At 34.1% G+C, this 13,335-nt stretch overlaps 1 protein-coding gene across 1 annotated transcript; it reads left to right on the top strand.

The window, feature by feature from the left end:
- Positions 1-1,461: 1,461 nt before the first annotated feature.
- LOC131939747 (uncharacterized) lies at positions 1,462-13,260 on the top strand. The gene is made up of 23 exons (XM_059298232.1): positions 1,462-1,577; positions 2,515-2,627; positions 2,864-2,924; positions 3,098-3,343; positions 3,703-3,888; positions 4,100-4,225; positions 4,631-4,745; positions 5,198-5,374; positions 6,034-6,216; positions 6,803-7,064; positions 7,583-7,648; positions 7,751-7,827; positions 8,169-8,243; positions 8,576-8,728; positions 9,738-9,778; positions 10,086-10,260; positions 10,801-10,872; positions 10,978-11,059; positions 11,249-11,310; positions 11,654-11,725; positions 11,875-11,914; positions 12,386-12,477; positions 12,622-13,260. Exons 1-23 carry the CDS (start codon positions 1,560-1,562, stop codon positions 12,777-12,779), a joined length of 2,652 nt encoding a protein of 883 aa, XP_059154215.1. The 5' UTR covers positions 1,462-1,559; the 3' UTR covers positions 12,780-13,260.
- The last annotated feature ends 75 nt before the right edge of the window (positions 13,261-13,335 follow it).

The following is a 13,335-nucleotide window of genomic DNA, read 5'->3' as shown; positions in this document are numbered from 1 at the left end:
TTCGGTGTATCAGGCGCTTAAAAAAAAGTTGAAAACGGTCCAAATGTTCGCATATTTAAGATAAATTAGTCTTAAAAAACTGACATACTATAAGCCGTATTATTGACCCTCCTCCAGTTTGTATAATAATATAGTTATGAGTTTTACATATAGTTATGATAGGCCCAGTTTAGAGAGTTCCTTTTAGGTAGGGTGAGTTTTGAAGGCCTTGGCTTAATTAAGCGATGATGATATTGTTGAGTTCTATATTGAAGGTAAGCTTAACAAACGATAAAAGTCAAGTTTATGCGAGGTCTCATCCATGCAGTAATTTTAGTTCAATAAATGTTCAGTGTTCTATATAGAACAATGCCCTATAAATGTTCTATATTGGTGGATCAATTTTCTGTATTGAAGTATACGTACAGAACAGTTAAAATAATATATGTATTGTATTTTACATTTACTCAGAAAGACAGTCAATATCACTAAACAAGCAATGGAACCCACGGAAAATGAGGTAGAGGGGGATACAAAATATCTTAAATGGGGGAGATCGTTTGAAATAGAGATGGAGGACCAGGGGTGCTATGGACGAACAATCAATTGCGCCCCCCCCCTTTATATACAGTTATTCACGTGATGTAAAAAAAAAACCCCACCCTTTTTTACTATTTTTTTTTTCTACCTCGTCTGTCCCACACCATCCACCCTTCCTATAGTTACAACACCTTTAATGGAGGATGGATATTCATGGATTGAGTTTGAAAAAAAAAGCCTCGAATCTAACCGCTCAATGTGCTGTAAACGCACAAAATGATATGTGGGTCAGTAAAATGGGGAGAATAATATACTGGAACTGTGGGTGTGGTGAAGGTGGGGGGGGGGGGGCGTTTTTATATTCACAATAGCATATCTTAAGAGTATTCTATTCGTAGGTCAAGGTGAAAATATGCTGAAACTGAGGTTTTTTTTTTTTTTTTTTTTTTTTTTTTTGTGACAGATTTTTGATGAAATAACTAATATGGCTCATAATAAAATCTAGGTATGTGATGTGATGTATCGTGTGTGTGTGTGTGTGGGGGGGTCTATGAGATGGTAACTTAATTATTTGACAAGTGGTCATCAATAAATTTGGCGACTTTTACCCCCCTCCTCCCCTCCGTCACACATCATCACAAAACGCCACACCACTCCCCATAAAAGGACGTCATAAACCCAGGTCTACAACCCCACCCCCTCTAAATTGCATTTTTTTTTTAAAACTTCGATTTCTTTTTTAAAATATTGATAAAATAATGTTGCTTATATTAATCAATTTATAGTAGGCCTACGCATAAAACGGATAAATTTCATTTTCTAACACTGTTATATTAGGCCTACGCTATCTTAGCCTCCTCTCCCCCCTTTCCCCTCCCTCCTCACACATCGTTAAAAAATGCGGATTCTGAAGCAAAATAATAATACTGTAGCTAGGCTATACTTTTCATTCATTATAGATTTTTCTTTATTGTTATTGTTTCGTTATGCCCAAATGCGCTCTAATTAAAAATAAAAAAGAATAGCCTCCCTTAAACAAAATGGCTACCGAAATACAGGTATGTTTGTAAACATCTACCAATTTCCAACGCCATTGTATTCTTTGTCTTAAACTTCTTTTGCAAGCGGGCACAATATAGCTTTACACTTTACAGTTTGCAGTGAGACTTACTGAGAACCCCAGGACATAGATCTAACTAAATTGTGAAATTATTTATTCTGCTCACTACAACAGTAGGCTAACAAAAAATAATATTTTTAATATTTAAGAGCAGAGAGAGCCGCAAGCCAGACATATATTTATATTAACGCATCCCCCCCCCCCCCCCTGGACGAAATTATTAGGGTAGGGCCTATAATTTATACGCCTAGTAATTTATATTATAGTGCCTACTATACTACTATATAGGCAAGAAAGTATATACTTAGGCCAGTATCCCCCCCCCCCCCAAAAAAAAAAAGCTGCAAAATTTCAAGCAATAGGCCTATGCGCTATCCGCTATAAGATGGGCTAATATAGGGCATAGGGGCCTATATATTGAATTGAGTAGATTGTAGAACATGACCATCCTTCGGGCTTGTCCTCTCTCTTGTACAACTTGTTAGTTGTAGTTATGTTGTTACAATTATTAGCCCTACCCCAATCCTTGTAGATTGTATATTGAAGTTAAAATAAGGTGGCTGTGAAAGATTTGTAAGATTGTAAAACTGAATTGAAATGTAACATTTAGGCCTATAGGCCTATAACATTATTATATTACTATTATATTAGGCCTAATTTATATAAATATCACATATATCCACTAACGCTTCTCTCTGCTTGAAATATGGAGGGTACTATAAGATTTTTGCTTGTGCTAAATTTAATTAGTCAGCTTACTATTTCACTGTTAGCTACCTGAAGTTTTATTGTTTAGGAAATATTTTTTACATTTTGATTCTTTAATTATTTTATATTTGAATATAAAATGAAAAACTGCAATGCCTTTATTTCAGAATGTGGGTCTGGATGATTTAATGGCCTCTTTGATGTCCATGGGGTTTGAATTTAATGATTGCCAAGATGCTATAACTAATGGCAAACTTACAGTTCAGGCTGCCATAGACTGGTCTGTCCTTATTTGAAATTTATAAAAATACTTTTAAATATTGCATTCTATTATTTATATGTCTCATAATGAATAAGGGTTTGCTTAGATTTAATTTCCGCTCTTTAACAGAAATTCTAAGAGTAATTATGACAAAGGGGCATGCAGTGTCAATAGATTGTAATGTATTCATGCAATGTCTGTTATTTATCAATTTAATGATTGTTGTTTATATTCCTCAATATGTTATTTCTCAGGATATTGGCAGGCAAGCCAGATAATGTTGCTGCTACTCATCCGTCTCTGAAACTGAACCGAGTTTGTTCATTTTTATCATTCATACACAAATTTCCTTTGTAAAAATACATTTAAGCACTTTGTATAATATTGTAAAATTTTAATGCTTTTTTTACTACATAAGTGTTGTTGTTGTTCAAGGTGCTTTGAAATTGATATAACCCAACAAATTTGTTAACTGGCCTTATTTACAGAACCAGGGTCAGCTTGCTGGGGGCTCTAGCAATCCATTTGTCCAGGGCAATGTGAATTCCCTGAGAGTGACCACAGCGGCAGAGATTTCATCCTCCGAGGCCATGGGAGTTGATGTAAGCGATGAGACTATAATCAGTCGGAGCCATTTGTCTGAAAAGCAGCAGCACATCAAGCAGAATTTTGAGGAGAAAGAAAGACTAGAGGCCAAACGTTTAGCCAATGAAGAAAAAAAGAAAAAGAAAATTGTACGTATCCTGGATTTTAAAAAAAAAATTTATTCTGTTTCATTTATATTTATTGTCACATTTTTAAACTCCTTGGCTTAATCAAAAATCAGCCCTGTCTATCTTGATGTTGATAAAAGAATTTATTTATATATGAACAATACTTTAAAAAGTATGAAAAAATGTCTTTTTATATTATGTTATTTAATATATGATACAATTGTTTTAAAATTAAAGCACTTTCTTCATCCAGAAATATGAGAAATTGTGTTTAATTTCTAATATTCATATTAGCTATTGATTTCTTATTTTAATATTGTAGACGTTTTTATTTTGTATCAGTCGTTTAATTTTCTTATCCTAAATTTCTCATAACATAGGAACGTGAACGCATTCTTAAAGAGATCCAAGAGGATAGAGAGAAGGTGAAGCTGACCAAACACCTGAAAACTGAGCACCCTAATCCTCAGGCAACAGTACAGTCTGCAACCACCTCACACGGCGCCGTCACTCCCACTGAAGCTCCTGGTGGGGAGGAGGGTGGTGCCAGAGCTACAAGTATACAGGTGAGAGGACAGATTACATCATGTAATTGTTGGTACTGTAGCTACAGGTGACAGGATAATTACATCATGTAAATTGTTGGTACAGTAACTACAGGTGACAGGATAATTACATCATGTAATTGTTGGTAACAGAGCTACAGATGAGAGGACTGATTACATCATGTAATTGTTGGACGTTGCCTAAACCTGAGATTTGCCTGTTGTATTTTAGGTTCGTCTGCCCTCAGGACAGATGTTTCGTGAAAGTTTTCCTGTGACCGCCACACTCAACTCTGTGTGGGATGCGGTCTACAACCAAATCAAAACTGCCATCAACGCTCATTCTGGCTTTATACAGGTGTTTACATTGCTCTTCCTGCTACTGTTTAATTTTCCTCTAATTATATGCATTGTGTACATTCAAGATACCTAGTTCATTATTATAGAGGTGTGTAATACTTAATACAAGTTGTTCACAAATATATTTTTTTTCCATTTTTACAACCAGTGGTTGAATTTATGAAAATAAAAAGGTAGACTGTAGTAGTTTCAACCATTAAATTATTTTTCCAACTTTTTCAATCCTAAAAGTTTTAGTTTTGGATTGTTTCATTATTATGGAGTGTATCATTATTTTACATTGTACCCTTATTGTGGGGTGTATCATTATTTTATATTGTATCATTATTTTGAGGTGTATCATTAATGTATATTGTACCATTAGTTTGGATGTGTTAACCATGTCAGTGTGATATTTTCCCAGCCTTTTCCCAGAAGAGAATTTCTGAGGGAAGAAATGAACCAAACACTGACTGAGCTGGGTCTGGTCCCTTCAGGGTCACTTGTGCTGAAGAAAAAAGATGTCCAGCAAGCTACTCGTATGTACTAACATATCTCAGTCAATAACTTGATCAGATTTTTTTTTTTGCTTAGAAATATCTGAACCTGTTATTTTTTTAAATGGAGCAGTCTCTATCTTGTGGGTTCTTATTTGTTATATGAAAGCTTAAAGTAAGACATGTTTTTTAAAAAAGTAAAGAATCCCTTTCAAACCTGACGGTCTATGGGGCAAGTGAAGTAGAGTTCACTTGTTTAAGACATTTAATCTGTTTACATTTTTTTAAAACTTTGATAGAATAGTTTTCATACATAATCATTTTAAATGATATCCATTTTATTTGAAAACAAACCATCCAGTAGCAGCTTAGTAAATTAAACAATGTCAACATTGATTTTTCCTGCATGTAGCAAAATACCAGCTCTATTATTTATCCTGTGTTTAGCTGTAAATTATTAATTGGTAAAATATCAATTGATTTTTCCCATTTAGCTCAAAATGTCAGCACAATGCAGTCCCCCACCATCATGAGAGCCCTTGAGCAGTTTGAAGCAGATGAAGATGATGAAGATGATGATGAAGAAGGGAGAAACAATATGGCCATACCTGCTGAACATCAGTGGGGGAGGGGTTTTGTGGTGGAGGGGGATGATGAGCCTATGGATGTTGGTAGGTTTTATGGAGGGGGAAGAAATAAATCTGTAATGGTAGGTTTTTATGATGGATAGAAGACAGATAAACTTATTGATGTTGGTAGGTTTTATGGAGTAGGAAGAAATAAACCTTTGGATGTTGGTAGGTTTTATGGAGTAGGAAGAAATAAACCTTTGGATGTTGGTAGGTTTTATGGTGAGGGAAAGAGATGAGCCTATGGATGTTGGTAGGTTTTATGATGGATAGAATACAGATAAACCTATGGATGTTGGTAGGTTTTATGATGGGGAGAATACTGATAAACCTATGGATGTTGGTAGGTTTTATGATGGGGAGAATACAGATGAACCTATGGATGCACCTCGTTCTAAAAAATTCAGTTTGAGTCAGATCAAAGTTTATATATATAATCTTATGGTTACTACAAAATGAAAATTAAATGCTACTTTAATGGATATATGGTTTAGGAAAAACTATTTGAAAAACAAAGAAGTTTTTATAAATCCCTAAAGAAATAAACGTTTCTAGTGATGTTGCAACCTAATTAATTCCTGAACTAAATAACAAGCAACAAAAAAATAAACCTTCTTTGCTTTTCTTACTTTTTATTTTTTTGTGTGTAAAGGATGTAATTACTTGACAGCAAAGTATAGTTTATTCAATCTTTTCTTCAGGAGAAGACAATGCACAACACGCAGTACAAAATGCATTGAATGATTTCCTCGGGATGGGTGGCCCTAATTTTCAAGGTGGGGGTCGTCATCGTGTGTTTGAAGGTTTTGGCAACAGGCTTGTGCCTGAAGGTGTCCCAGGTGACAATAATGTTCACCTGTCCAGGAGAGCTCCAGAAATGGCAGGTCAGTGCTCTGTGACTTCACTACAGTTTCTGTTTGTCTTACATTAATCATGAGGTTATAATATACTGCACTTCATTTCCCAAGTGTAAAAATACATCATAACAGTAAAATAAATGAAAAATAATTTTTCGATGCTAGTGATATCTCCAACCTCTATTCTACAATAGTAAGCATGTAAGGGTACAAATCAGAGTACACTGTAATGGTCCATAAAGCAGAGTTGCTCTCAGCTGATGAAGGGGTTATCTAGTCTGTGATGTTTCAAAGCACATTATATTCCCCTGCTCAAGTCAGGTGGTTGTCAAAACTAGGTGGACACAGTGATCTCTTATTTGCTCAAATCCAAGAATCCAACTCTAAATTGTTGGGTTAGAAGCTATGCTTTTACAAGATATGTCCATTGATTTAAAGCCCCAAAATTTTCTAACAGATGCCCATGTCCATATACAGTTTAAATTTTCTGACTTCTTAAGTTTTGTTATTTATTACAATACACATGTACGTTTACTTTATCCTAGCAGTAAAAAATCACTTTAAGAATGCGCTGTATTCAATTCTTGTATGCAGCTTTCCCATGTGTTTTTAGCTGAAGCAGCGACCAGCAGATCAGCCCAGCCGCCCCAGCCAGCTCTGACTGAGCCAAGACTCTCCAACCACCACCCCGACCACTTCTACCATGTCCGCAGCCTGCAGGACATGTCCATGCAGAGCCTAGCTCGCCGCCTGACTGACCCGAGAAACCCCATCTTCTCCATGTCTGGCCTGTCTGAGGAACTGCTGCAGAAGTTTATCTCCTACCTAATGAAAGAACACCTGCTCAAACCAAAGCTTCTCTACCTCATGCCAAGGTATGGTTTTCTTCTCTCTGATAAAAAAAAGTAGTTACCTTTTGAACCTGCTGGTCTATGGGGAAAGTGAAGTAGAGTTCACCGTTTCTGTGACCTCAGCATGTGAAGGGATAGTGTAGTCAGCACTAAGCCCAACCACCTTTACTGTCCCTTACATGATTCAGGTACACATCATTTAGACCTGGGTGAACTCAAGGACATGATTTGAACATGGACTTGAACTTGAGACTTGCGGGTAAGCAGTCATAAGCTCTACCACTTGACCACACCTTCCCCTTCTCTCCCTGGTCAATCAATTTTTATTTTAAAGCAGATTGTATAAATATTAAGGACCAAATGTTTTGATTTGAGTATATAATTTGTTGAGTTATAAGCCCATCCATTTAGTGACTTTTTACTAAACCAGTGTGATAATGTTGCATAAAATATTTATTAGAAATAGACTTTTATAAAAATGTGTTATTCGGTTAAATTACCTGTTATTAATTATTTATACCTTTTTTCTCCATCATCTCCAGTTACTTAATCAAACTAGTCCTTGATTATTATCCTTACACCACTAATGAGTTGATACACTCTGTTAGGTAAGTTATCCTGTCTGCTCTATTAAAGATATTTTTCGTGTTTAAAATTTGCCATGAAAAAATGGTAGTTTTTGACTGCTAAACTAACTTGCCATGTTTCAGAGTTTTTGTGAACCTTCAGATATTAAGCCTGAACTCCTGTACTCTGATTACAGATGGTGGGCTGAACTCTATTAAAGGTAGTTGTTGTTTTACATCATAATTCAACTTTATTAGAGTCAGCTGTTGTTTTACATCATAGCAATACCCTAATCAAGGTAGTTCTTGTCTTACAACTCAACTCTTTGAAAGGTAGTTAGTATTTACTCCATGAAAACTCTTTTAAAGGTAGATGTTGTTTTGTTGTCTTTGATCCTATCTAAGGTAATTATTGTCTTACACCTCAACTCTATTAAAGGTAGTTGTTTGTTTCACTTTTGTACTCTTAAGATCTTGTTTTTTTATTTGAGTAATGTAATTTTCTGATGAGAGTTTAAGCTGTTCTATCACTTGCTCTAACATTTTGTTTGTTTGTCAACAGGGCTAAAGTACTTGAAGGTTTTGAACCTGAGTGGCTGTAGTCAGTTAACCAATGCCTGTTTTTCTGTGATCCAAGGTGTGTAACTGGTTTATCTGTAGAAAACAAAAAATTTTTGTTGATCTACAGCCTGTATCTGAAAGATCCAGGTTCTTCATTGACAATTAGACTATCTGTAACATCATATGAGACTTATATGGCACTTAAATTAGCTATAATAAAAAATTAGTACACCATATATATTTTTCTGAACTAAAAAAAAATTAAATTAACTGATAACGACTTAATCTTCTTTTTTAAACTGGTGTATATATACTTTCTTTTTTAAATTAGTTGCTACAAATAATATGTTATCATGCTTGATGCTTTTTGTTGCTAACCTTGTTTAATTACCTCCCTTGACTGAGCAGAGTTACAGAACCTTCAGACGTTAAACCTAGAGGGCACTGGGGTGTCAGACGCTGGGGTCATCCAGTTTGCAGCGTCCAGCAGCTGCACACAGCTCCAACACCTGGATCTCAGTCGGACCACAGTCACTCAAGATGTCTTCCAGTCTTTACAAAGTGAGCCACGGACATGACACACCACTTACATGACACATCACAAACATGACACACCACTTACATGACACACCACTTACATGACACATCACAAACATGACACACCACTTACATGACACAACACTTACATGACACACCACTTACATGACACACCACAAACATGACACACCACAAACATGACACACCACAAACATGACACACCACTTACATGACACACCACTTACATGACACATCACAAACATGACACACCACAAACATGACACACCACAAACATGACACACCACTTACATGACACACCACAAACCTGACACACCACAAACATGACACACCACAAACATGACACACCACTTACATGACACACCACAAACATGACACACCACTTACATGACACACCACAAACATGACACACCACTTACATGACACACCACAAACATGACACACCACTTACATGACACACCACAAACCTGACACACCACAAACATGACACACCACAAACATGACACACCACAAACATGACACACCACAAACATGACACACCACTTACATGACACACCACTTACATGACACACCACAAACATGACACACCACTTACATGACACACCACAAACATGACACACCACTTACATGACACACCACAAACATGACACACCACTTACATGACACACCACTTACATGACACACCACTTACATGACACACCACTTACATGACACACCACTTACATGACACACCACTTACATGACACACCACTTACATGACACACCACTTACATGACACACCACAAACATGACACACCACAAACATGACACACCACAAACATGACACACCACTTACATGACACACCATTTACATGACACACCACAAACATGACACACCACTTACATGACACACCATTTACAACCAAATTTAGGTTTAAAGACAAGTTAGTAGCCTATGTTTTGGTTTTTTTCTAAATTGTGATGTTGAATCATGACCTGCCACTTTTAAATCTTGGTCACATTTTATTTAATTCAGATTTTACCAAGTTAAAATCTCTGTACTTGAAGCAGACTAAGGTAAGTGTTAATTTAATTTCATGAACCTAAATGTTGTATCAAATAACAATTGTGATATTTGTATCAAAAAGGTGATATGTTTGATTGAAATAAACATATGTAATATGTTAACGTATATAAAATGTATGTTTACTTATATCAAACAGATGTGATACGTTTACTTGTATATCAAACAGATGTAATATTTACTTTTATATCTAACAGATTTCATATGTTTACTTATATGCAATGTGTTTATTTGTATCTTACAGATGTAATGTGTTTATTTGTATCAAACATATGTAATGTGTTTATTTGTATCTTACAGATCAATAGCCTGGCTGGTATAGAGGGCATCGTCACACTTGAAAACTTGGATATATCTGACACTCACATTGTCACTGACTCAGTTTTGTGTCTGACCCGACTGCCACACTTATCTCACATCAGCTTAACTGGAACCCAAGAAGTCAATGGGGACCAAGCATTATATTATTTGAAAGGTAACACTGTAACCATTAACTAATGGGAGTTTATGAAGGGTAAAATATAAACACATTACCACTTACTGCTATGCATTAATAGTTTATTCTTTCCTAAGCAAATTAATAGCCTTTTTTTTTTTAATTTTTTATAAAAATGTATATGAAAATCCATGTTACATGTTCATCATATGAGGCACATTAGTTTTAATTTCACTAATTATTTTGCCTGCAATTTCTATTTTTTTTATATTTTATTTTCTTAAACATCTGTAGAAATAGATTAAATGATAGAGGCAGAACAACAAGAATATATTATATATATAAAAACTTTTTTTTTACTGGTAGACTACCAAAGCAAATTACTAGCTAGACTTCCATAGCTATGTGGAAACAAAAATATTATGCAGTTTCTGAGTATTTAGAGACATAATGGTACCACTTTTGAAAAAAAAATATGCTATAGGGCTAAATTACATAATGTTTTTTTTTTTTAACAAAGAGAATGCAAACAATTCCTTATTAAAACTATCTTTTGAATTAATTTTTTTGTCCTGACAGATATGAAGATAACAGGTTTATTTTTGCCCAGTCGAATAACAACAAGTGACACGGGGTTAGCATATATCTCAGGTAAAAATCTTCAACTGCAAGTGTATTTTTAGAAATTATTCGAGAACTCTTGTATGCCATAAGTTATGAAAACATCTTACTCAAATTTTTCTTCAACTACTCCAGGCTTCCAGTTAAGTGCCTTGGATCTGACAAACTATACAAATGTTGGTGACCAAGGAATGGTCCACCTTGGAAAAATGACCAGGTGAGATATACAACTCCAGGCACATTGACATGTTGTTTAATAATCAATTTTCTAAAAGAAAAAACTGATTAAAAGTGATAAGGATATCTAATAATAAATGTATTTTTATATATTGGTTTGTGTTTAACAACATAAGCAACCCATTCTGTGTCAGTTTGTTCATTCTAAATGTTTGTATTTTGCCAACAGTTTAAAGAAATTATTACTCAGTAACACCAAAGTGACAGATGAAGGTTTAAAGCATTTATCAGGTAATTATTACTTTTATATCATTTGATCAGAAGTTTTTATGTACAAAAATTTAATTAAAAGTATCCAATTAGCTAAATGTGTTAACTGTGCTTTTAAATTGATCTAAAAAAAACCGCAGAAATGTATAAATATAATTCCTGTCAAGTACACCAGTACTCTAATTATCAGACATTGTTTAATTGTATTCAATTCAAATGTTTTAAAAAATGTGTAGGTCGCTGATCAGCAGTATCACATAATTTAAGAAATTTAAAGCCCTTATTTACATTTGTAACTAAATTTAAACTAAAAATATATCATAATTAAATTTTAAATCCTCTTGTGATTATTTCTCATGTCTAGGTCTTGTGAATCTGGAAGTATTATTGTTAGACAGGACACAGGTCTCCAACGCAGGTGCCATGATTGTATGCAGTAAGTCGTTTGGGACATCAGTTTTATCCAAACTAAATTTACTCATTTAAAACATGTTAAGTTTTGGAAAATCATTTTTAAAATGTAAAAGTAAAATGCATATTTCTAGAGATGAATTTGTAATGCATCATATTATGTTCTTTACCCAGACTTCAAACTGTTAAATGAATTGAGTCTTTCAGCCACCAGGTAACCTTACTCTCTAGCTTGAGAACATAGTCGTAAGCAGCTTTTTTTTTTTTTGTAAAGGGAATAAAATAAACTAAGATATTTTTTTTTTAAATTCCCTTTACAAAAAAAAAAGCTGTGTACCACTATGTTCTAGTATATCTTTGGTTTATTTTAAGGAAAGAAGCAAAGAACATTTTTAGAAATAAAGTATTAGATTAGTATTAACCTAAGTTAGGCTTTAGATTTAGGATATAAAATGATGTTTGCAGCTCTAGGTCATTTGACAGTTATGTGTGTCTAGCTTGTATATGCTTTCTATACTTGTAAATCTAGAGTTAATTATAATATTGACATTTTATTTTAATCAACATTTTAATTATTAATTTCCAGAGGGTAAATGGGTTGTTTTCTTCATAATTTTATAACTAAACTTTATACTGCATTACATACAAAAGTGTAAATTAAAAACATTTCTTTTAACCCCCTCAGCATAACAAGTGACTTCCTAATTCAAGGTTGCCTGAACAAATGCATGAATTTAACTAAACTCAACCTCAGTCGTACAATCATCAAAGACAACGGTACGCTGTTTGTAGAATTTTGGTGCAATTCTTTTCTTCAGTTAGATTAAATTTTAGTTTTTTTTTTTACAAATTAAGAATTTTTTTTCAAATTGAAATTTATTAGTGAATTGATTTCTTGGTGTACTTGTTATGTCATTGCAGGTATCTCCAACCTCAAGTTGCCAAATTTACTGCTGCTAAACCTGGACTGCACCAGAGTCCACCCCTATTCTGAGGGTACCATCAGGGCAAACTGTCCAAACATTAAATCAGTAACCATTGCAAATCTCTCTTCCTTAATGGAAGATGAAGAAAACTAAACTATAAAACAACTTTGTAAATACAGTGTGTACATAGCTGATTTTATAAAGATTCTTATGTCGAAACATATATAAATTGACTGGCGCGTTCATGAGCTATCGGTACATAGTATGAAAATATTTTGATACATGATTTATTTACTATCAATACAAAAAACCTGAGCTCTCACTACAAGAAAACCACAAATTCCTTGTATTGTGCAATATGTTGGAGCATGACAAAACTGTGAGTGAAAAACAAAAAAGCTTCTCAATACTAATCAAGTCATCTCAAGGAGTACTTTTATGAAAAACTGAAGACCATGTATTTTATCACTACAAAACCTATTTTAAAAGTTTTAATTTTTTGTTTATTTTGGAATTTAAATCTTTTGTATGATTATGGTTCACATCTTTTAACTTAGTTTCTCAGTTGAGCTTAAATTTAAATTATATAAAATATGTTCAGTCTCAAAATAAAAAAACAACATGAGAAAGTGTTTGCAAATTGTGTTTGAAATCATTTCAATTTAGGTATAATTATGTAATGTTGTTGGTTTCCTTGTTATAGAAGTGC

The sequence above is a fragment of the Physella acuta genome, unplaced genomic scaffold, assembly GCF_028476545.2.
Source record: "Physella acuta isolate Inbredline_101_S28 unplaced genomic scaffold, ASM2847654v3 ptg000291l, whole genome shotgun sequence".
Taxonomy (NCBI): domain Eukaryota; kingdom Metazoa; phylum Mollusca; class Gastropoda; family Physidae; genus Physella; species Physella acuta.
The sequence above is the reverse complement of the archived record's forward strand: the minus strand, read 5'-3'. Positions and strand labels throughout refer to the sequence as shown.